At 38.2% G+C, this 25,665-nt stretch overlaps 2 protein-coding genes across 5 annotated transcripts in view; one reads left to right on the top strand and one right to left on the bottom strand.

Annotated features, from left to right (window-relative positions):
• The window catches only part of LOC105449656 (transmembrane protein C5orf28), a 61,647-nt gene that overhangs the window by 27,954 nt on the left and 8,028 nt on the right, over window positions 1-25,665 (top strand). The gene's annotated exons all lie outside the window — the stretch shown is intronic.
• LOC105449658 (single-minded homolog 2-like) overlaps window positions 1-25,665 on the bottom strand; it is a 42,429-nt gene that overhangs the window by 13,113 nt on the left and 3,651 nt on the right. Inside the window, exon 1 of one of the 4 annotated variants that reach the window (XM_011688979.1) lies at window positions 21,578-21,789. The exons of 1 other annotated variant lie outside the window; for it this stretch is intronic. In XM_011688979.1, the coding sequence (XP_011687281.1) occupies window positions 21,578-21,584 (7 nt within the window). In that variant the 5' untranslated portion in view covers window positions 21,585-21,789. Of the gene's footprint in view, window positions 1-2,087; window positions 2,424-21,577; window positions 21,790-25,665 lie in introns of those variants that run through there. 2 more of the 4 variants (XM_011688978.1, XM_011688980.1) reach the window with 2 other exon arrangements.

The raw sequence follows: 25,665 nt of genomic DNA, 5'->3' as shown, positions 1-25,665 counted from the left end.
GTAATTATTTATTATTTCTAAAATAATGCAAATAATGCTTTATACTCGATGTTGCTGATATGCAGATGATAAAAATTTCATACACCCTTTTATGCTTCATGGAAAATTGCCCTGGATAACGGGAAAGGTCATTGGCCCCGTAGAGATCGGAATTTTGCAGGCGCAATTATTTGTCTTGCAATATTGGCGGTCGTGACTTTATTTCGAAATCACGTTCAAAGCTTCCAAGCCGAATTACATTTTTCCCAGATGAAATAGAACCGTCTCTATGGACACATCGTGGATAATCCGTAAAATTGGGACTACGAATATTTTTTTAATTTCCCACAACTTTACGGGCGCGTGACGAATTTCGAAAAAGCATAAATTGGCAAAAAACTTGTATTAGAACAGTCATATACCGCCGCCATGTAATTTCATGGCATGAACTCGTACGTGTTAATAAAAAAATCTATAATAATAATACGTGTTAATAAAAAAATATATAATAATAATAAATAAAATAATATATAATAATAATAAATAAAATACTATAAATAATTTTATATTTTATAGAACTTATATACTTATACAAGCATAAATGGCAGATTTATGTGCAATAAAGTTCAAAAAAAATTTTCTTTTACTTAACATGCATAACCCTGAAAATAACTTTTCTGAAAATAATCTTTTTTGTTGAATTTCCAAAGATAAAGAGCACCTTAAATTATACACAGCCTTTCGCAAACACGCGTACGCACATAAAAGTACTTGTAAAACAAATATTTGCATAGGATTAAATCCTATAAAAATCTTTCGCATTTTAAATCGGAAGCTGGAATGAATTTCTCAAGTATTCTCCAAAACGCGCGGTCGATACGAGAGGGATTTTGACCGCGTCGTCGTTCGCGAGTGATACGGCGCGAATGCTGCGTAACGACGACGTCGAAGCTCCTCGTTATAAGAAACGAAAGCAAAGGGAGCAAACCGTCATTAAAGCGCCGGCGAGAGAGCAACCTAACGATGTAGCTACCCGGACTTCTCTCGAATGGAAATTCGCTTGAATAATGCATTTTTTTTTGCCGCTCCATCTTTGCATTCGGCGACGGTTCCGACCGAATGAACACCTCTCAATTTCCTTAGATAGACATTTTATCGAGCGCATAGAATGCGCTCTATCTTGCTATTTATTTTAGAAAAGTCATCATTCTACTTTTCTCTCTTCCTCCCTCTTTATACATATATATAAACTTTATAAAACAAAAATAATATATGGTTTGATATTTGTATGTAAAGACTTCTTTCGAAAAAAATTAATCTTTTGAAATAAATTTTTTTCGTAGAGAAAGATACACTTCACTTTCAAAGAACATGCGAAAATCTTGTTACAATAATATTTTTTGTTACAAATATTTCTGCTCTCTGCGAATAGAAATCATTCCTATAATTTGCTTAAAACGAATTTAAAAGTGGGATATTATCCATTCAATAATCTGTTTGATATTTGTTAATTACAAGCAGAAGAATTTTAGAAACTTATTAATATATTTTGTCTCGACATAACGATCAAGTAAATTTATATAAAATGATTTCCATAGAGCAGAAATGGAATGCTTTAGTGTAATTGCATGCCAGTGAAATTTAAACAATTGATCTTTTTCGATAACAATTCTCTGGCATGAAATTACACTAAATCATAAATCATTCTATCTCTGCTCTATGGAAATCATTTTATATGAATTTACTTGATTGATATATCGAGACAAAATACATTAATGAGTTTCTAAGATTCTTCTGCTTGTAATTAACAAATATTAAATAGATTGAATTGATAACATCCCGCTTTTAAATTTATTAAGCAAATTGTAGGAATGATTTCTACTCGCAGAGAATAGAAATATTTTGTAACAAGAATATTATTATATGATTTTTTAAAGCGTATCTTTCTCTACGAAAAAACTTTATTTTAAAAGATCAATTTTTTTCACTCTAATTTATGAAACACTCGAAATTGATTTAAGCATCAATTATGTTGGACAATTAGGAAAATGCCGAGCGGAAGTTTATGCAACGCTCGCGACGAACTTGCGCGTGTATTGTTTTGCTACCTGGAAGCATCATTTCCAAGGCAGTTTGTGTAACTCAACGTCGGTTATCCCTTTTTTCGCACATTCACAGAAACCGCGTTTGAATATTCGTCTACGTTCGTCGCATTACTGGGAAACCCTGCAAGCCGTCGGAAACGAACAGGTCCGAGGAAAAGTGACTTCGCACTCCGAGAATAAATTGCTTCCTCATTGGCAGGTCTTTATACCGTATTTTCATACTACGTTCACACACAAAATCTTCGAGAATGATCGTCCCGCGAAAATTAGAGGTGACTCCTGGCCAGTGACGCCATTTTGTGCGACGCTCGAAACACGTAGCATACATTATTCCATTACTGCAAGCTGCAGTTGAGCTTCACAAAATAATTATAGAGGATGAAGATTATTCACAATTAGATATGCGTCGAAAATTACGTATAATAACTAGTGAATTTATATTGCATTAATTGATATTAATAATTGGAAATTTCTTGTTTCATGTTTGAAACGTGAAATATCGAGTAAACGATTTTCTAAGTTTTCTGTAAAATTAGAGAATTAATTTTATATAATATTATTAGATATATTAATGTATTAATATTAATGTATTAATATTATTAAATATTAAATTTGTGATTCTCTTGAAATTAATAGAAGAATTTGATATTTTATAGATTATATAGTATTGATTTTTTGACCTTCATTTTATTTATTTATTTCGAAAAAGAAAAACAAAGAGCAAAAGAAATTTTATTTTTTTTGTTTAGATTTATTTCTGTTTGTTTTTTTATTCGAGTTTTCTCGCAAAAGAAATAATGTAACAATACAAAAAGAATTTTGTAAAAGCGTCTTTTTTAACTGGATATAATATTTTAATACAAATTTATATATAAATTATATTATTCGATTAAAACACAAAAATATCCAGCTTAGCTCATTAGCCTTTTTTATTATTAATTTTAAATTTTATTTTTATGGGCTATAATCTACAATTACAGCCCACAGTTCAACTAAACTTTAAAAGAAAATATTTTTAAATTATGTTCATTATTTCGAGTATGTAAGCTTTTACACGTCGACAAATGTATTACAAATAGATACCTTTTTCCATATATGTTAAAGATTTTCATTTTTACTTCTGTTACGCACATAGACTACAAAGCATAAAAAAATAACGGTTTTTTTGTAAATATTCGTATTGCTGCAATTTGAATTGATAAATTTACAAATTTGAATAAATTTGATTTTTCGGATGTGGAGTTTATTTGAACAACCAAGCAATTATTTTGAATAATTCACGTATATTCAAATATTCTGGAAAATCTGAATCGCATTTACGATGTATGCGTAATACCTTCCTGGTCATCTTGCTTGTACCTAATTCTCGAGTTTCGGATATAGGGATCATTTCTCGAGACGGCCGACTTGCGTTCGTAATTTTCCATCGGTGCCATGCTGCACGTATTCTTCCTGCCGCGACTAGCCTGAACTCCGACACCACGTAGATTGCTCACAGTATTTTGCACGTCGAAACTACTTGATCATCAGTTCTGAGCACGCAGCATTAAGAAACTGCTACCGGCGACCAACCATTATTACGAATCTAAACTGCTTGGATTACGATAAGGTATGCGCGTCATTGATCAAAGGTATCGATCCACGGCCGATCAACGTTGCCCGGGAGTCAAAAAGATTGGATTTGTCACGAAAATAGGAATCTGGCCGATGCCTGGTGGAGCGACGTGAAAAACAAACTTGTACGTCGCGCGTTAAAATCTCGACTAGGACGCATTCATTTCGAAGCGAGTGAAACGACTCGAGTTCTCCCTTGGACCAATGTCTCGTCTCTGCTCTACCTTATCCTTGCTCATCCCAACCAACGCTGTTTCCCGATGGGATAGGTAAGCGAGAGGCACCACCCTTATTTTAAGCTCCACCCTTGGTAGTAGGGTCTATCCAGCGGGGATCTGGAATTCCCCATGCAGGGGTGTACACGCACTTGCGTTTTTGTGTGTGCGTTTCTCTCCCGACTTTTGAAAGAACAATCTAAAACGCACGACGACAGTGACAAAAACGTTTTTGTCAGAGATTTATAAAAGATAGTCGTTAAATCTATCATTTCAATGCCTTTTCAGAAACATAAAAGACTCCGGTTTTTCTGTCGAAAAGAATCTGCGCTCAGATTTATATTTTTAATATTAAACTTTATGAGTAGTAGGTAGTTGAATTAATAATAGGATAAAATATTAAAAAAGAGCAATAGCATTTTGAACTAGACTGCACGTAAGTGAATAACACAAATTTGAGAGCGCCTTCTACGCGTTTTCACGGTTGGATCTTGGTGCCTAATAATATTTAAATATTTAAATATTTAAATATAAATTAATAATATTTTAATATTTAAATATGAATTTCTTAATCCATTATTCAGCCGTTTGAACTGCATGTTAAATCAATGTCGGGCTTGTAACGCGATCATTAGCTGAAGATGGAATAATGAGATCACAATTATCTTCAATTTTAATTCGATGTAAAAAAGTATCTTAAAACTGCAAAGAAATTATTATGCAAAATATTTCTGGGCTTTGCCAACACATGTTGGGTTGCCAGGAGAAGGAGAAGGGAAGAAGAAACTGCGAAAGATAAACGTAGTTCACTGGTGTCAACTACATAAAGCGGTAAAGAAAGCCTGGGTATTTCCTAACACATGTTCGTTCATGAACCGAATACGACAGGTGAAAACACTCTTGCTCAATTCTACCCTGCGAACGCTTCTTTTTCGTGATTTATTCCAACAGTAATAGCACGACTTTGAAAATTTTTAAACTTGCAAATTCAATTTAGTTATTATTAATGTCATCGTATTGATTATTAATAGATACAGCTTAGAGAAAAATTATCATATAATATTATGATATAATATTGCACGAAATTTATTAAAAAAACTTTACATTACATAAATATGATACAATAATGCTTTTCTTAAAAGTTCTATGTTAAAAAAAATTATAGATTATTGTTAATTTCTTTTATTTTAATTCTTTAAGAAAGAACATTGTAATAATAAACTACATTTTGCAAGTAAATATTATTAAATAAAATAATACATGTTAAATTTTAATGTATTTAAGTATTTATTTTATGGATTTTTTGTTAATTTTTTCTTACTTTTGACTGTTGCTAATCAAAGATTAGCCTAACGGAAAGAGTATATTTCGCCGAGATCAGTTGTTAACGATTATTTAATATAAATTATTTATTTAACAGTTGGTCAACATAAATTATTTAGTTAATTTTGTTTTATCTCCTGACGTTTTTAATAATATTCTTGAGTGGTGAAGTGAATGGAGAAAATAATATAAGTATATAATATAAGGAAAGTCCGGGTTTTCCCTAACACATGTTGGACCACATTGTTTTTGAAAATAGCAGGTGGAAAAAATATGCCTTTTGTGTTCAATTCTCTCCCGTCCTTCTTTTTTGTGATTTATTTCAATGTTAGTAGCAACGGATACGAGAATTTTTAAATTTTTATCAATTTTTATTTTAAAAATAATAAATATTAACAAGCTTTCAACTATATTGAACTATAATATATTATCAAATATCTTATACGTATTATGGATAATTCAGAGAGCGCATCATCAGAAACTTGAGTTTTACATTTCGAAGTTTATTCTTCTATAGAATTAACATTGCACATTATTTCAGGTCGTAAATATTAATTATTAGGCTTGATATTATGATATACATTAATAACCATTTGTTCTTCATCTTGATAAATCCTAATTCTTTTTCGACCAAGACTTGGTAACGACTTTCCATTCTTTATTTGTTTATGAAAGCATTAAAAATTATTCAGCATATTCAATGATCACATTCAATATATCAGGTAACTTATATTTTCACGTATTTTGAGATAAAAATACAAAAATCTGACAATGACTTATAAAAATTGTACAACACAATAGTAAATTTACAACTTTGCAAGATAGATATTTTCGTTCTTTTAATTATCTTTTGGAATTTTCATGTTCATTTTTTAAAAATGTACAAGTAAATGTACAATTAAATGTACTCAACAATTATACTTTTATACGTAACGTAAATATTATTTGTACCAATATAAGCATTGCTAAAATTATATATATTTTTAATTTAGTTCAGTTTTTGATATTTGTATCTTTCATATTATATGCAAGATGCAAGATGTAAGGTGTAAGGTTCATAGATCTGCAAGTGTATTGCAAGGAACGTGTAAGGTTAGGATTCTTTCGTTTTTCGGTAAGCGAAGTAGGGGAAATTCCCAAACAGGTACACTGCCAGATGTTGAACACATGTTTCTAATTTAGAAAAAATTTTCGGACGATTTCTACATCTATACCTATTGTCAGTTTTGCGTTTATAGGGATTCAATAACGTCTTTAAACAAACAATAACAATAAAATGATTGATGAGTACTACGGAGCCACAACTTACAATTATTAGTATGCCTTTGTGTCACTATTTTCTCTCGAAGATTTCTGTTGAAGAGAAATGCCGGCGGCATTTTACATATAAATTAACATCTATATGTAAAATGTATACGTTAAATATATATAATCAATAAGACAAGGAGAGTCCATATGTTTCGGATTAATATTTGCCAAACAGTTTTCTGATAATTTCGCAAAATTTCATGATTATTATTATAAAGTACGTATTCAATTTCATCAATATAATAAAATATACAGGGCCTGCATGTGTATCACGTGAAACCTACAAGTCGATTTCCTTTGTTTTTGAGTAAATTAAATCCCAAGGGGAGAATTCCCGAACAGATAGACAGATATGTTGCATCCGTGTCACTTTGTTTCATATTTACGAAAACATTGATAATCATTCCATTAAATATTTGTACATCCTTTTACATATGTACTTATTTTAATCCATCATAATTATTATTTGTTTTCTCATGCAGTCACTGCACTTTTGCACATTATGAAATATTTTGTAACGTACAATAAACTTGATAGGAATATTAATGTGCAAATCTTGTTATTTTCTTAAGACTTTACTTTTCAGAAAAGTAATAAGATCAATATTCTCGAATCAAGAATACATTGCTTCCGCTGTTTCGACGCGCGCATTTATTACTTAAATTTCGCGTCGCGCGGTACTATGAAGTATAACGTTCACAACGCGCGCAAAGGCAATTGCGGCAATTTTTGATTTATTAATTAGCGCTTCCCGATAATGCGCGTTCTCGCTCGTTGCTCTTCGTTTTCATCAAAATCGCCGGTCGTTCGCGCTAGATTTTCACAGCTATTACATACCATTACGACTATAATCGATATCGACGGTATAGTAAGTAAGCGCGGCGCGAGGGAGGATGAGGCAATCCAATTTGCGGCCACCGGTATCTGTCCCCGTCGTCCAATTAACGGATCTTTCTTCTAATCTCATGGATTCACCTGGCGCCCGTCCGGATAAATCCCCCGACTCTCTTTTTGCTCGGATAAAAGAGAAACGAAAGAGGGACGACGAAAGCGGGAAGAATGACGTGCAATTATCTAGGTACGTCGATTGCGCTATATGTGTTCGGAAGTGCCGAATCGCCGCGCGTATGAAGCGAGGAACGCTATTACTCTCGATAACGATTACCAATACTGTTGCGTATACCGAGCTAGACAAAAAATTCTATTTAAAAAAAATTCTTCGTGCACGAACAGCTAATGAATTGGGAAAAGAAAACGATACCTACAATTATCTTCCACGAAAAAATTAGAGACATTTTTAAACGTTTTTTTTTTTTATATAAGTACTGACGTTTGGTTGAATGTGCGATTACGAATACGACAAAAATTTTATTTGAAATGAATTAATGAGACAATTTCATAAATGCATATAAAAATGTCATTCTTTTAGAAACGAACGTCAGTACTTGCATCAGCATATTGGCCGCTCACATAACATTCAATTAATTTTAATTCGATGTTTATCGAAATAACCCTGTAAAAACTTTATTTATTTATTATATAAGACTTTTTTTATACTTAAAAATCAAGAAGAATAATATACATATTATCGGATGGATAAATCGATATTGTTCTATTGCCTTTATTATATTTATTATATTCGTGAAAAGGAACAATCGTAGGGAGATATTCATAAAATTTTTATAACGTTTATGATAAATAACATAAGATAAAATTTCATATTAATAATATAAAATAACACAAGATTTCTTGAAACGTTTCTATCTTTAAATATTAAATTTTATAAGTAGGTAATAAATAAAGTAAAGTATAAAAAAATTTCTGAATTTTCCAACATGTGTTGGGTATTTCCCAGTTTTTCCACTTTCTACGAAACAGAAGAGAAGAGATTATGAAAGACACGCACTCCCTTAGTGGCGAACGAGACAACCTAAACGAATAGTAGTAAAGAAAAGAAAGTTTCAATGTATTGAGATTTCTTTAATACTTTAAAATAAATCGTGAAAAAAGAAGCATTGGCCCGGTCAATTCCCACCTGCATGTTGCAGGTGGCCCATGAACAACTATGCCCACGAATATGGTTCATGAAAATGTTCATGATCATAAATAAAATTTTTACAACATTTATGATAAATAATATAAAGTAAAATCTCATATTAATAACATAAGATTTCTGAAAACGTTTCTATCTTTAAATATTAAATTTTTTAAGTAGCAAATAAGGTAATGTATAAACAAATTTCTGGAGTTTGCCACATGTTGGGTTCTTTCCGGCTACGAAAGAGAAGTGAAGGGATTCTGAAAGATTCGTAGTTTGCCTTATTAGTGGCGAACGGGGCGAACTGAGCGAATAGGGTAAAGAAGAAAGAAAGCCTGGCTTTTTCCTAACACATTGCGAATAGATAAGCGTTCATCTGATAGGTTCCGACCTGCAGTCGCAGTCAGTTCATGAACAAATATCCACGAACGTAGTTCATAAAGATTTTCATGATTATAAACAAATAGGTTCATGAACAAGCATGTTTGTTTATTGGCCGACGGCAGGTGAAAATAATATTTTATCCCTTGTTCGATCCCTTCACTCCTGTGAACATTTCTCTTTTCACGATTTCAACGGTGGTTGAATCTTAAAAAGAAAGAAAAAAAGAATCTTAAAATTTTTAAATTCGATCAAGTTACCGTTAAATATCGTCATACTAATAACTATTAATATGTATAACTTTAGGAAAATTTATATAATATTATGAAATATTATTTATGTAATATTGCACGAAATTTATTCGAGAAACTTTGCATCACATTGATATATAATACTTCTTCTAAACGTTCATAAAAGTACACACTGTTGACATTCGTATAATTCTCAATAGGTATTACATTATATTACGATACAATAATTCGCGATAAAACAGAACGTAAATGTTTTAGTGACTACACGTGTCTCACGATGTGTGATATTAAAGCAAGAGAAAAATCGACTATAAATCTCATGAAAATGTTAGCGCAGTGGGTCGCCGTGAGAGCGGAGAGAGAAAAAGAGGGACCCGCCTGTAACTTGTTACATTTATCGCAGCATTTCTTATGCGAGGAGGGAAGAGTAAATGGCGATGGCGCGACCGGCGACGGGGTGGCGCATTATGCAGATCGTGCAGGGTGGTCCGAGCCATCCGGGTGTCCGCTTGGTGAGATCTCACGCCGCCGGCAGCGATTTCTCGACGCGCGGAACTGAGTTCACCTCGCGCGCGTCGATGTAGGTACGTCAGGGTAGTTTTCGCGCAAATACACGCGAGAGAGGGTGATGGCGCGCGCGAAACAGGCAGAGATAATATTTGCCGGGATTTGCACGCGTGCCCGGCCGGCCGGCCGTTATTTTCGTATCGTAATGCCGGCCGCGTGGGATGAAGCCGCGTATCCGTGAGAAATGACACATCCGCACGCGCGCCGATTCTGCGCCGCGTCTCTCTATTGTGTGTGTGCGCGCGCGCGCAAGCCACTGTAAATAGGTGTTGTGCCCCCCCGTGCCGGAAGCGCGCTTCGGTGTTATCCGAATTAGAGAAACTACGTGCTTGTGCCACTCGCTATTATCCGGCGCTCCGTAAATTCCTGTTGCGCGACGCGCGCTCGATCAACCTCTGTATTCCCTACGTTCTCTCTCTCTCGTTATTGTTTTATATTTTCCAATTTTTTATTTTTATAATAAATTTAGCGACGAATGGGCGCGAGTCTCGACGAATCAATCGAAAACGATCGAATGAGACTGAAATCAAATCACACTTAAAGAACATTCAAAGAACACACCGCTGAAATCAAATCACACTTAAAGAACACTCAAAGGACACACCGCGGGCGTTCGCTCTATACTTGTTTAATTAAGTTTGTCTTCTCATTTGGACATAAAGAGCAGTCATCGTTGAATCTTCCTTATTTTTCGTTTCTCTGTATTCCGTTTTAATAATTTCATGGGATACCAGTTCTCCTTCCGGTTAGCTTTAAATTAAAACAAAATCGCACAGAATTACACTTGATAATTTAACCGCAATGAGAGATTCAAGAGTAAAACTTTATCAGTTAAGTTTTATCTATATTATTTTATTGTAAACCCGCGAGTAAATTCACATATCACTACACAGAAGAATCATTTGATTTGGATGCACTAAAAAATATTTGGGTATATAAATCTGGGTTTCAATTATTAACCCGTGACATTAGCAAGAAATTTTTTTCTCTTACAACTTTTCTTTATCGTGAATTAGCGTTATAGGATGGCAGGAATCGTTCTGCCTTGCCGCTCGTGCGAAGAAACGCGGAATGTGTTCGAATTTCATGGCTCAAATCGTGAAATAAAAATCGGCGGACCGTCGATGTCACCAGTAAAACGTCGAAGCTTACGACCTACAGCAACTTTCGTGCGTTAAAATGCGCAGGCACACGCGACGCTGTCGTGTCGCACAATCGCTGAATGGGTTTCGGGTCTCTCTCTCTTTCTCACGGCCGATCGGGGGATGATGAATTGCGCCCGTTCCCCGCGGTCCCGCGGCGCCCTTATCTTTTTGCCGAATCCCCGAGACTCGGGGGACGGTACGGGGGCGTAAACGGCGGTACCCGAGAAATATCCTGTGTGGATGGCTGGCTGGCTGGCTGGCCCGACGTTGCCGATACGAGAATGGGCGACGCCATAGTCGAAAATGTAGGTGAGATCGAGGTTAAGCCCCAGCAGAGTTGCAAGCTCGCGCCCGTCCGCGTTGCATTCAGCCGGTCACGCACAAAAACGATCAAGGCATTTCCTGCCGAAACTAACAACTACTGCTGCGTTACGGAAAAATTGGAGCGCAACAATGATTTATGTTAAACTCGTCTTTTCAGAAAAATCTACGTTTTTCAAGACGCACCTGAGCTCCTCTGCAAAGGCATCTTCGAAGAATTCTTGAAAACTTTTTGTTACGGTTTTTCATATTTTACTTGCTTGGAAATATGTCCGTGTGTGATACAGCAGCCATTTCTTAAATCAATTTATGCAGCATAAAGATGAACAAATGTAATACCTATATTTACTGCGTCAACTTCGAATTTTATGAATTGTCTTCTATACTTTCGGGGATCAATATTTCAAGAGCAAATTTTGATTTATTTATAATTGTGTTCAATAAGTTCGAAAAAGCAATTCCACATATACAAGATTGCTAACATGAATATTGTATATATACTTTTCCAAAAATTCTTTATTCATTAATACATAATATATTTCTCTAATTCAATCATCAACTTATTATCTTGGATTTAAACAAAACGAAATTAATAGTGTAATTGAAATTGTTGTTCACCGAAATTAGTAATCTAACTAACAATAAGACTCTTTACGCTGCAATTTAGAAATTTTTTTATAAACACGTATAATCTTAAAAAACCAGATTGAATTTTTTTTAATGTCAATAAATATTCCCCAAGTACTTTATTTGTAAATATAGTCCATTTCGACGTATGATACCACGTTGCCGCGGCCTCGTTAACCCCATTTCGATTTCTACGTCGACATCGATGACATAAGATCGCCGGGATGGCGGCCCAAATTATTAGCATACTGCGTGTCCCGGCATACAGCGCGAAGTTTATGCCGAAAACACGCCGAGCCGTTAGCCGCTGTAGTGTTGTCGCTAAAAGAACAAACAACCGAATCGCCAGATTTCATCCCCCGCCGTCGTCTCGATCGAGCGGGGCGGGGTGTCCGATTTGTCGCCGGTCGTACGACAATATGGAGTGGTATTCGTATCGGCTTTAAGGGATGCGTCCGCGAGGAGGGCGTTCGCCAGATGCGCTGACGTCTGCGTCAATATACATATATTTCCGAAAGTATATGGGTCGTTTCACTTTGTATTATTTGGATTAATTATTCATGCAACGAGTGAATAACGATAATTAAATGCTCACGACTCGTAATTGTGCTAATCGAGATTGGAGAACAGTTGTTATCAAATTGCGGAATAATTATTGTCAAACACTGACCGATTGCAGTCCAAAGAACATTTTGTTCATTAGTTTCAGACTCAAGAGAGATTTTGAATTATTAAAAATCAACAGATTTTGGCGGATAACGCTTTAAATAATAAGATAACACAAAGTTCTATTCCTCCATTAATTTTATGAGTGGATTTTACTTTAATAGAATTTTAATCTCGGAATTTTAATTACCGGGACAGTTAACGTTGCATATTAAGGAGATGCGAATATAAGATCACGGGTCAATTATTATTCTTACGAAAGAAAGAGTCGATTCCGAGAATAAGGAACGTATAATCGCAATTTTCGACGTGTTCCATCCGAAGAGCTTCTCTTTTTAGAACCTCCTCTGATAAAGGCCATTTCAATTCATTACTTTCTCACAGACAACTATCATGCAGGATATGTGTATCAGATGACGATTCGCGACATATACGTAGATAATTCTATCGTTCTTGTCGCGCGGCGCATTCCTTAGACAGATAATTCCGTCTGTATTCGAGTTGCACTCGCGTGTACTCGCGCGTGGAGCGCGCCCGGCACTCGGATACTAGGAACCACGTTCATCTCGGCCGACTCGCCCGTGTTTTTCTTGCATTGTGCTGACCACGTATGATCCCAAGAGACGACGTATACGGACCCGGCGTTGCCAGCCACGATTGCAGGGTGGATGGAACAGCGAATCCGGATCCGTTGGAGAGATTTTTCTCATGCAGCTTCTCCTTATCACATGATAAAAGCAACATTTGTGCATCACTTACCCTCCGTCAAAATCTAGACTTATTTTGGCGTCTGACAATCTAATTCACTATTAACGACTTGCCGCAAAAATGGTATCTATATTTTGACGGATACAAGTGTTTGGGGCTGCAAAAACGACGCGAGGAGAAACTGCTGATTATATCATCATTTGATCTGCCATTTGATTGCCATTCGTCTCCGTATCTACAAATATTATTAGTATTTAATTTTTCTCATTCTCAAATCATAATTTTTCTCGCTTCGAGGATCGGCTACAGAGATCGGCAACGTCGCGGTGATTCGCGCTTGCACGTGTTGCACGGAGTAGACGGTACAATGTACCCGAGACCCCTTCTTCCTTCTCTACCGCGTATTTTTTTCTCACTCCGACGTGCACTCCACTTAAGAGTTACAATGTAGTGAACCGGCAAACACCGTCTGGTGGACCGGCGCGACGTGAGCAGCGCGCGTGCAACCCGCAATTCTACACGCGCAACTCGAATTTCCACGCGTCTTGACGTGGACGCCCGCCGTCTCGCGCAACAAAGCCGCTCTCACGCGAGACGTGCGAAGGGAAAAAAAAAAGAAAATAAAGCGACTCGCGCGTCAACGCGCTTGAAAATCGACGACGCGTGACGCGAATGTTGCACAGCCCCGCGGTGGCGGGCTAATTAAATCTGCGCGAGCATCGAGGCGAGAAAGGCAGCAACGAAAGTATCACCTGACAAATGAGTTCCCTTCTGAGAAAGCCCCCGGTGTAAAGCACCTTTTTTCTAAATTCTTCGGTCAAAATTCTAGAATGTTCTCCTGTCGAGAATCGAACAGTTCCTTCGCTTCGATATTTGGCAATTTTACACATTCGCTCTACGCTTATAATTGCTAATGCGAGTTTTGTAAACTGACGTAACGAGAATTCGACGAACGCGTAATTATAACGAGTTTCCGAGAAACGAGAATTTAAATTTAATTAAAACGCGATAGCTACACTCGACTGCAGACACCGCGATGAAAGGTTTACGCGGAATAACAGCAATTTAACCTTGAATGATTGCCTTGCGATAGTTATAGATTGATACGTACATATGCAACTAAGCGTATTTTGTTGCATTTTGAAACGGGAGAGGGCGAGCGCCATGGCTGATAGGTCGCGTAGTTTATTGATCATGAATTCGAGCCTGTGTTTAGACGCCAGTATCGCGACGCCGTAACGTGAGAATCGTGCGCCGTAACAGGCCAAGAGGAGGCAACAGCCGTACCAAATCGTTAAACGCCTCGCGCGCCGTGTTTAATTTTCAGCTAAACGTCATAACAAACGAATATCTTTCGATTGGCACTTTGTGTCGAGTTCTGGCTCGAGAAATCGTCGTCGTATCGCCCGGGGATTTTAAAACTGTACGCCCCTCTGCGCGCATTCTTTTGTTACTCCGAAAGTCCTGAGTATGATTTTGTCACCGATTTCCCAAAAAAATGTACCGGCCGTATTTAAGACTAACAGCGCACGTGTCACAATAAAGTTGATATCAAAGTGTGCTTTCCATTTAGTGACACAAGTCGACACAAACATTATTCTATCCTTCTTAGCATTTAGTGAGAAACAAAGACAAAACGATACTTGTGTCGGCTTGTGTCACTAAATGGAAAGCATCTAAAGAAATTTGCCTTTCGGCAAATCTTCGACAATGAGAAAAAATAATCGTTTCAAAAGGGAATAAAATACGCGTCGCATTCTATTCCCTCTTCCGGTCCTCGCGTATTTCACGGACGACTTGTCGACGAAAAGTTTCGGGCGACAATTAGCGTAACGAGGAGATCTGCTTTCTTCTACGGCCTGCAGGATATTCTAGCAACCCTCCGTTTGAGGGTTGAAGCTTTCGCACTCGAGGGAGGAAGTCGCGATCACGTATTCTTGAGATAGGTGCGTGAAACGCGTGTGTAAAGCTTTTGTCAGACGGCACGATATTTCTAGTTCGTTCTATCATAACGCCTGCGCGCGCGCGCGTGCGGGGGAGAAAGCGAGAGAGAGAAATAATTTTTCCTCAAAAACGCATGCCTGTTTCGCCGAAATCAGAATATATAGAATATAGATTTGTTACTTTATCATCCGGTAAAAATAAATATAAATACAAATCCGATAAATATAAAAATAAATATAAATAATAATACTGCATAACTATTTCTTTTTGTATAAACTATATCCTTTCTTAAACTCTTCCTAGAAACCACGAGACTTCGTCTGGCCTTCGACTGCCTGACAACGGCTTAATGTGCATCATAGAACGGCAAAAAAAAGTAGGAGAGTTGGTAGGGCAGGAAAGAGAGAGAGTTGGTAGGGCAGGAGCTACCCCATCGTAACGAAACAGGGAGACGCGGTGGAGCAACCCCCTCGAGTCGCGAACGGGGGGAGGCCCTTGTCCTTTCATACGGACGCGCAGCCCGCCCTTAAACAGCCCTAAACTAAGTCAATTTAGTTTTGACATTAAGTGTGACTGATCGTCCAGGCGTCCAGGATCGTTCTTTTAAAATGGCCACCCAGCGTCACAGCGCGGCGCATCCCCCGGTGCATCACGAAAAATAATAAATATGCGACTCGCAAACTCGTAGCTCTGACGGCATTTTTTAAATATTTTTCTGACTGAGGAAATATTGAATAGAAGGCAAACGTGCAGTGTCTTGGGGGGAGTTTCTCTTTCTCTCTTTACTGAACTTTCCTTCAACCACATTTTTTTCTGAATAGCCAATTTAAGAGAAGTCGATTATTATTATTATTATTATTAGAAATTTTATATTTCTATATGCATGTGTGATTATTTAATGTATATTCATAAAATAATTCGAAAAAATAATGATTTGGCAATTTCAATCTATGCAATTTCCAAACTAATTTTTTTCTTTATCATCGAAAAATATTTTAATCAGATAAAGCGAGGCATGAAAATATCAAGCGCCTTCATGTCTCAGCTAAGATATCTCTATACATGAAAAACAACAGTCCATTATATATCTTCCATTAGATATCCATAATCTATCTTTGTTGTTTTTGCAGCAACGTATCGAGACGGTTCACATTGTTAGAAAAACTCAGTATGCAGTTGTAGGTACGCATATTGCGGCATATTATGCTTTGCAAAGGACGAACGCGTGACATCATTCGCGGCGGTATGTACGTGCCCAAGTGGAAAACATCCGCGGCACCAATTATCCATTTTTGCACGGAATTATCGCTGGCGACCGAGATAAAGCTGTCCGACTCGCGCTGTATACAAATCATTCGCGACAATTGCACGCAAATTAGTCGCGGATAAGTCCGGGAATTCGTGAACGCCGTCACGTCTGGGATTTCGATCTTATCGATCCTGATATCGTGCGCGCATTTAAAAGCAGTACTCGTTTCTCTGTCTCCAGCTATCTGTATCTCAAAATATATCGAGTAGTCAGAGTATTATTGCTCCGAGCGGTCCCCCGTAATCACACATAATGTGTTGAGTAACTCCTGAGAATGACTGGTCGCATAGTTGATATAAGCACAAATTATCTATCTATCGCTGAAAAACATTAAGGAATATCTATTAAGTGATAGTTGTATATATGGTTCTCGTTGAGAGAGATGATCAGCGCATAGGAGAGCCAGTGGAACAAAACGGGACGAGAGGTCGGCGGGTTGAGGGCGGAATATCGCGACGAAATATTGCAAGGCCACGCGAGGGCGTGACATCGCGGGAAGAAATCCTTCGGAGAGGACACGCGGTGCGTATGAACGGCCGTCACGCCGTTACGACGAAAGGGAACGAACGCAGAAAACGTAAAAAAGCCGTCCGTGATGCCCGTGACGTCAACGAATCACCAGGCACAAGTCGGGTCAGCTGGCCGAAAGCCAAGCTGTAAAATAATGGCATGTTAGTCCCGGTCCTAATCGCCAGATCGACGTGCCTTAAATTACGGCCTAATAACCTTCGTAATAAACGCGAGTAGAGTCGCATTTTTTAGCCCCGTCTGTGATTTCCCAATATTCGATACGCGACTCGGTTCGCGACATTATTATTCCCAGCTATAATGTATTTGTGAAATCTCGATTCGATTCAAGCGAACACAGTGATGCTTTATTAATTAATATTGCGCCAACGCGATTTTTTTAAATCAGTAATGCGTACAGATATTTATTTAGTGGACATTCAAAGAATTTAGATATATGTTGCATTTGTCCTCTAATAGATAATCTTTATATAAGTATCACAATTTATAATAAATATATATCCAGGAGTTTTATTAAAATTGCTTTATACAGACGGGAATCTCATCTCTTGTCTAAACAAAATGCTATTACGAGGATAAGCTTTTAATATTTATTTCCAATTCGCCAAAGGTTTTTCTTCTTTAATTATAATTTTTTTTTAATTATCGACGCTAGTCCCGCTAGAGAAAAACGTTCAATTTCTCGCAAAATCCTGCTTAGTTTATCATCCTGTTTGCGAAATACGCCTATTGCCGGACACCGACCCGACGACGACTTCTGGCTAAAGTAATTTTCCCTTCGCGGAATCGACGCAGGTTCGCTCGCCGTTCCGTCTTTTCTTTTTTTTTTTCCCTCCCGCTTTGTTCCGCGTGCGCCATCGCCATCGCGTTGATGTATCACGCGGGGTGAGAGGGCGAAAGCGTGGAGGTGATAATAAGCCGTAAAGACTGTGAGACGCATCGGGAATGCGTGAAGTATTTACTCCCCTTATATGCGCTTCGACGGGACCGAATGATCCCATCGGGTCCGAGGCGCGGGGCCCTAGCTGCAATCGCCGCGACCGGTCCATAATTCAGCGACGTTATGGCAAAAGAAGATGTCACTCGCGCGCAAGTCGCATTTACGGGGGTGTCGTTTTTGATCCTCGGCTAACTGACTCTCGGGCCATTACGTGTAATGGCGCGCATACATCGCGCGAATGTTGCGTATACATTACTCGAATGCATTACGTGTTATAACGAACTGTTGATTCTGTCCCTCTTCCCATCGGCTTTCATATTTTACTCTTATACTGGACAATTTTGTATAAATAATTTTACAACAATCGCGAAACGATGTTTTATTATAAAATATACTTTACACGGGAAGCGTGAAAGCGTTCGGATTTGGAATTAAGTTTCATCAAGAGCAATGATTTTATCATATATATATATATTGCTAAGTCTCGTTCACTGTTTTGATTGAAATAAAAGCCTATCGAGCGTTCAAATCACCGGTATCACGCGTGCATACCAATGCATACCAATGCATACCTATCGTCACGCTATCAGTCGCACGTGACACGCGTAATCGTTCTACGTAAAAAAGAATTGCGCTGAGCTAAGAAATACGATGGAAGAACACGGTGGAGGGGGGGCAGAGGGGGGAGAGCGAGAAGGAGCGTAATATCCATCGCGCGTCGGCTCGCGGCAAAGTAACGCGAAATAGAATTTATTGGCGTAGGCGAGGTAGTGCCGGTGAGTTTTTGAAGTCTCCCCCGGGACTCCGTTGCCTTCGCCATTCGACTCGCCAGTAAACCACGACTCGTCTTGTGAACGTTGTAGAATGGAGCAGCGAGCGAGAGGGTTACCGCACGCGGGCACAGGCTCGGTTTCAGATCCTTAAGAATCTCAAGCGACTTGCGTGAGAATGCAGGACGATTCGCCTGACACTGAGGAGGTATTAATTATTCGCTCTCATTACTAAAAAAGTGCCTAAAAAATTATAAAGATAGAAGATTATAAAATATCAGTTATATAGTCATAAGGAGAAAATTATGAAATATCAGTTAAGGAATCAAAATTAGCTTAAGCGCATGTATTTTTACAAAAATATCACAGCGTACTCTTCGTCGGAATCAATTTGCATAATTGCGAATGCGTTTTTTTTTCTACGTTTCTTATAAATCTTAAAAATTGATATATTTATTATTCCGTGACTTTTAAAATTTATAATGATATATTTATCAATATATATATTTTTTTAATCATTGCTTTATATAGATATATATATACATATATATATATATATACCTATATATAAAATATATTTATTGTTAACTTTCAGAAACGTTACAAAGTTATATTTTGCATTTAATTAATTCTATTAAACATATCTATGTATTTCTAGAATAAAATTTTATTTGAGAAAATTTAAGAAAAAAACCTTGTAGCATTATTAATATTTTAATTGTAATTACGACATATTTTCAATAATATTTATCGATATTTATTTCTTATTTTTGAAAATGTAATGCTATAAAAAAGTTAGTTTACGCATAATGAATTCTATATGAATAACTATCAGGTATAATGTAATGCCGCCCTGTTGCGTATAGATACGAAATGTCCTTTCTCTTGCTTTCGTACACTCACACCAACGAATCGTCTTTCACCATGGGCCGTGGTAGGGTTTACGGATTGGCGTACAACACGAAACTCGCTTAAAGCATCAAATTGCACGTGTGGGAATTGAGCGGTGCACGAGCGATTAGAAAGAGAAATCAGTTGTCCTCTTTTAATTCAGATTAAGCTATAGCGAGAATAATAATTGTGTTTTAATTCGAATGTCCCTCAGCAGTCGAAAGTTTAAGCAAGAGCTGCGATTGCGAAAGAATAAAATCCTTTTAGAGAGACTAAAGTCAATTTGATTCGAAGCAAATTATTTGATTCGCGCAGATTAAATTGCGATATACACAAGTTTTGTACAAATAAGCGTTAAAATTTGTCAATTAATCGAGTGCACGTGCACGCGTTCGAGCGATGGTTGCCGGAAAAATTTTTGTAAGCAACGACGCAAGGTCGACCCATGTTCACGAGGAAAGTCTTATAAGGTGGGCGTGAACGCTTGCTGCAGCCTTGGACGACGGTACGACATAACAAGGATGTCTGTTATGCTGACGGTGCATCCGTAATCAAACTTGGAACTCTGTGAGGTATCGGCGAGTCGCGAAATTAAAGGCGGCGTGCGAACTCGTGCGCGCGATTGTATTTCGGGAAACAGTGGCGTTGCTCGTGTTTATCACACTTTGAGCACGTGCATGATTATTTTCACGTACCATGGACGGCCATCGTGTTAGTTCCCGGATAAGGAAGACTTTAAGTTTAAAACAAAATTTAAAACGAGCAGGAGTTATGCGTCGAGAACGATATCGATCCAGGAATTAAATTTTGGAGAAGAGATCGAAGGAAAGTTCGACAAAAACCTATTTTATTCTGCAGATAAAAATTATGTAACATCTAAGATTATTAATAATAAATAAAAATAGGCCGATTAAAAAAATAATAATAAAAAACAAATAAGCGAAGTGAGCCTTTTTCGATCAAAGCGGATCTTGGTTCCTAATAATATATTTTTATGAATTTTTAGAATTCTATTTATTATATAATCTATTGTATAATTCTATTTATTATATAATTTATTATATAATTTATCTAAAATTATTCCTTTTAAAGTACTAAATACTAAAATATTTTTACAATTTATTAAATTTGATTGCCGTGTAATAATCATCGCGTTATTCATGTTAGTTTTATCTTTTTTTTTTGTCAGATTTCATGACGTTGCATGTGAACGTTATCTTAACGTTAAATTTCAACGAGACGCCGCGATCATGACGGGCCCCGGGATAATTTTTTTTTCTTTCGCGAAGCGAAACGACGACGAAAGCGCGCGCGAAACGACCTGACGGAATTTGCAAGCCTCACGTGGCAAAAGTGCCATAAGCACCGGCCCGGGGGTTGACTGCCGTGGCGACCCACGATACTCTTTTTATTATTCCGCCGGAGAGAGCTCCCTCGGCCGCCGGTGGGTTCTTTTATTTCGCGATTTCTCTCTCATTTCGCTGAACCGACCCACCGACACACACCGGGCCGAACTTGGACCCGGCCGCTCTGCCAATTTGGCGGGATTATTGGAAGTCGCCGATCGTCCCGAAGGAAGAGTAACGCAAGAATCGCCGATAAGCGACGCGATAGTTACGACTATTAACACTTCCGGCAACGCCGTCGTACCTCAATTTGTATTCCCTTGTACTTTTTTTAAACGTTAATTTCTTAAAAAAATTGTTTGAATCACTTTGACTTTAGATACCAAAGATTACGAGGAAGGAATAAATCTCTCGCATGTCTATAATTATCACCGAAAGTATTATTGCTTTGAACGAATTTGTTATGAAAGATTAAATTTTTCATTATCTAATAACCAATTTTTAATGAAATGAAATGTCTCGCGAACGCCTCCATATATGTCACGCAAGCGTAAAAAATTTGCACGGTACCAAAAAGAAGTGCACAGGAAGTGGGACTCACGTTTCATGACGCTGATGATTGCGCTGAACGCTTTTATTTAGATCCACAGCGTTGGTCACGCACGATGGCGCAATGCATGGTCACTTATGGGCGCGAACCCTTTCCGTGGCAGATCGGTCCGTATCATGCCTGCAATCGTCGCGGGGAGAGATCGTCGGGTCAGGATACGCAGGAGGAGGCGATGCAACTTAAGGTTGTCTTAAGCAAAACTAAACTTCGGTCTTGCCTCCACGACATCCCGCGGTATCGCGTATCCCCCCACCAGCGGCTTCTTTTCAGTCATGTGGGATTTACGCGTACGGGGAGTAGTAGTTCTCACAACCGGGGCGGTACCCGTTTAAAAGACGAGCGATCGGTGTCACCGTCGCGCTTACGCTGCGTCACTCTATATGTACTATATGCAGACGCGCCTGGAATCAAGGTACGATTAAGCGATGACCCATCAGGGGATATTAGTATCAATAAAAATACGAAAGGAATGAAACTTTGATTATATATGCCAATTATAATTTAAGCACTATAATTATCTACTAATTATTCAAATAAAAAAGCTAATCTGCAGAATTTCTTAAATCTCTTTTCCTTGGTGAAAGGAGTACTCAAGTCAATAATATTTTCTAATGTTAAAAATCGAAGTTCAGAAAAATAAGTATTAAATTAAAGGCAAAATTACTTTCTGATTTAAAATATTCTGCGTCAATGTTTAATGTAGACGAAAATACCAAAAAAAACGCTATTAATTTAGAAACGAGTTTTTGAGAGATTTGATAGGAAAATTTTCCGCATCTCACCGACTACTGAAGTCAGCTAAGCGAGCTAAGATGACACAACAATCTTCGTCGTGCTTAAGATATCAACGCCTGAGTCATTACACGATATGCTGATTCGTAGACTTCGCGGGGATTATCAAATCACATATGCACTTCGCACATTTAAGCACGGGTGTAGAGTCCTTTAAATTGTTGTTATATCCATGTCTTCTTTCAACTCGTGTTTCACCAATCGTATTCTCAATATACATATATCATGTATCATACATTACACCGGAGATCAAGGTATCGTCAGCAACAATTAAACGTCACTCGACGAATTCGAAAAAGGCGAAAGGTGAATCATTTTCGTAACAATGGTGTTCCTTTATTAAAGATTCTCAATTATCAATATTATAAGACTATATACTTGATGAATCAAAGATAGAGAGCTAAATTTTTATTTAATTAATTTAATTAATACCATTGATGTAAACTTTTATTATATAATTAACCATTTAAAGAATTAATAATATCGTTCAGAATTTCGTTTAATTGTTGTAATATTTATTTCTTAATTTTACCTAAAACAACTTAGCTGCTTTCGGGACTACTTTGGATGTTCTGCGACATTTCTAGGGCGGAGATTTGTGATTTGTCGGTTCGCGACCCCGAGCGGATCTCGATATCATAGATCACGCCATTAATATCGATCGGGCATGATGCCCGGTGGGTTGTGTAGGAAGTGTCGAATTTCATGTTTCTACACATGTCCGAACGCTTAAGTCGTCTTCACCTATCCGGTCGCCCAGGGCGGGAGCGTGTACCAGCTGTGGCTTGCGGTCTCTCTGATCCCGACCATCGCCGGACACTTCCGGAAATCTGGCCGAAGCCGGATAGAAGTGTTGCCGGATAGAAGTGTAGGAGAGTCTGAGAATCAAAGAAATCTCTGCGCGCGGATGTGTACATATACATCGTCGTGTCGAAAAATTATTCTGATCCAATCGCGATCTCTCAATCGAGCCGTGAACTTTCAACTTGAAAGAATTTTCCGGGAATCTATTCCCGGAACCTAATCTTGGATTATCGAAGAATTAATTGCGCTCGCTATCGAACACGTCGCGCGCTGTGACGAATCGCTCGACGCCCGGGACAATAAACAAGGGGCAAAAACATAAACGTAAACCGGGACGGGAATTTTTACACGCGCGCCAGCGAGATTTCCTTCCTTTCTCTATTTTCCGCCTGCGGAGAAACTCAATGCGCCGCTGCGCACATTGTGATATTCCGTCGGATACGTTTACGTCCGCGCGGCTTTCGAGAGCTGCCGAGACAAAGCCGCTCTCTGTTCTGGCGTTACCCCGCCGCTCCATGTAGTGCCCGTAGATTTTACGAGGCTGTAAAGAAGACGCGTAAACTATTCCTAGGGGGAAGGGGTGAAAGAGGGCCGGTGTCACCAATTTTGTTACGCCTAAGATTTCGTTTCGCTGATAAAAATCTTAATTGCCAGACGCGCGAATGACGGCGCGTGGATAAATTTAACTCTTGTTACGAAGAGTTTTCGAGAGTTTCGCTCTAGAAAGTTGATTGCATAAAAATTTAACTTTGCATAGATTTCGGATTATCTCTTCGCGTAAACTTTTCGTATTAAAATAGAGACTGCGAAAATTGTATAGAGAAAAGAAAATTTCTTGGAGATCACGAGAGGGACGAAAGAAATATTTATTCAATTTTCAGGACAATAATTCACGATAAAGCGATTATATATCATTTTCTTCGTTCGAGGATGACATGAATATCGATTGGTAAATCGCGATCTTTGTCCACTATCGTATAAATGCAACGTTTATTGGTTTGTTATGGCGGCGTTAATCTTGATGTGTCAACAATTTATTATATAATTCTTCGGCCGGTCATGCTTATAATAGATGACAACGAAGGCGTAACGCTTGATACAGAAGATAATAATAAACACCGATCAGCTTTAATAACTTTTTCCGTCACTGAAATACTTTCCTGGAATTAATAAGCAAGAATATAGGAGGCCACACAAAATTTACTACGCCTTTTATCATGTTTGTCATGTTTTTTTTTCTTATTTTATTCTATATTTCATGTCATTATCCGTTTTTAATTTCTTGAAATGTTTGATTTTATTTTCATTTCATCTAGCTGTTGTGTGCACTTCGCAAGTGTCTATCCAAAGATTCGCGGACGAAAGAATTCAGGAGGGGAATTCGAAATAATCAGCATATTATTTACTATTCTAGCTTCGGGCGTTATACATTCAGAGAATTCTGCATGCTGCAGATATAGACCAGCCGTTAAGGGAATGCTCGCGCTTCTTTGTTCCGCGGGTACTCCGGGCGTCCGAGTGCGCCGAGAGAGAGGTGGGAAGAGAATCAAGGAGTTAAAAGTCTTCGGTGCTCCCGCAGAGAGGAGGTAATGATCGGCGCGTGTTCGCGCGCGAGATTTCTCTAGAAAAGCGCGCCGCTGTTTGCGAGCGTTTTGCATATACACGCCGGGCGTCACCCTGAATTACCTAAGAGCTGTTTACGCACGTGCCAGGATGTTGTAAGGCGCGCACCCGCGCGCGCGCGCGCGGCTTCATTCAATTATTGCCACCACCGTTACGACTACCACTTACTTACCACTATTATTAGCCATTGCGACCGAACCATTCATGAATTACTATTATTATTGCCGCGGTAATACGGGCGTCACGGCGAACACCTCGCCTATCGATGATTCGCGAATCGTCCGATTGTCCGACAATCGTCTTGCATTCTTGCGAGAGCGGCGAAAGTAACTTTATGATTAAAATCGCAATTTTTCTGGAATTCATTTTAACTGAGGTCCTCGAAAGACGCAGACATAAATTTCGCCACTCACGGGCATGATTGGGACATTCTCAGGATATTTTCCATGTTGTTTCTTTTTATCTTAGAATTCCGTAATTGTAACGACATTAGAGAAATTTTGAATTTATTTTTACGATGGGAGAGAATGTCCGTAGGGAGACCTCCGCGCCGTTGTTAATTTCGAAAGGATTTAGATATGACAGGAGTTTGGCTTCTCGTCTCAAGCGCAACAGTGATAATTTGATGTTTAAAAAAAAGTTTGAAAATAAAGCTCCGAAATGGAGCTCCCCGTCTCCAAACGAAGCACACGTATAGCGATTCCGGAGATTTACGCCGTCGCGACAGCTGCTCGCGCCCGACGAAGGCGTAAGTTCTCGGCCGCGATGTTTCTGCTACGTGAACTGCGGAAGGGTGCAGCGGTCAGGATCACGCGTAAGGATCACGTCCGACAGTTCCTTCATTACAAATCGGTTCGGGA

Source organism: Wasmannia auropunctata, unplaced genomic scaffold (genome assembly GCF_000956235.1).
Source record: "Wasmannia auropunctata unplaced genomic scaffold, wasmannia.A_1.0 LD336074.1, whole genome shotgun sequence".
Classification (NCBI taxonomy): domain Eukaryota; kingdom Metazoa; phylum Arthropoda; class Insecta; order Hymenoptera; family Formicidae; genus Wasmannia; species Wasmannia auropunctata.
This window is presented reverse-complemented; position numbering and strand designations above follow the sequence as displayed.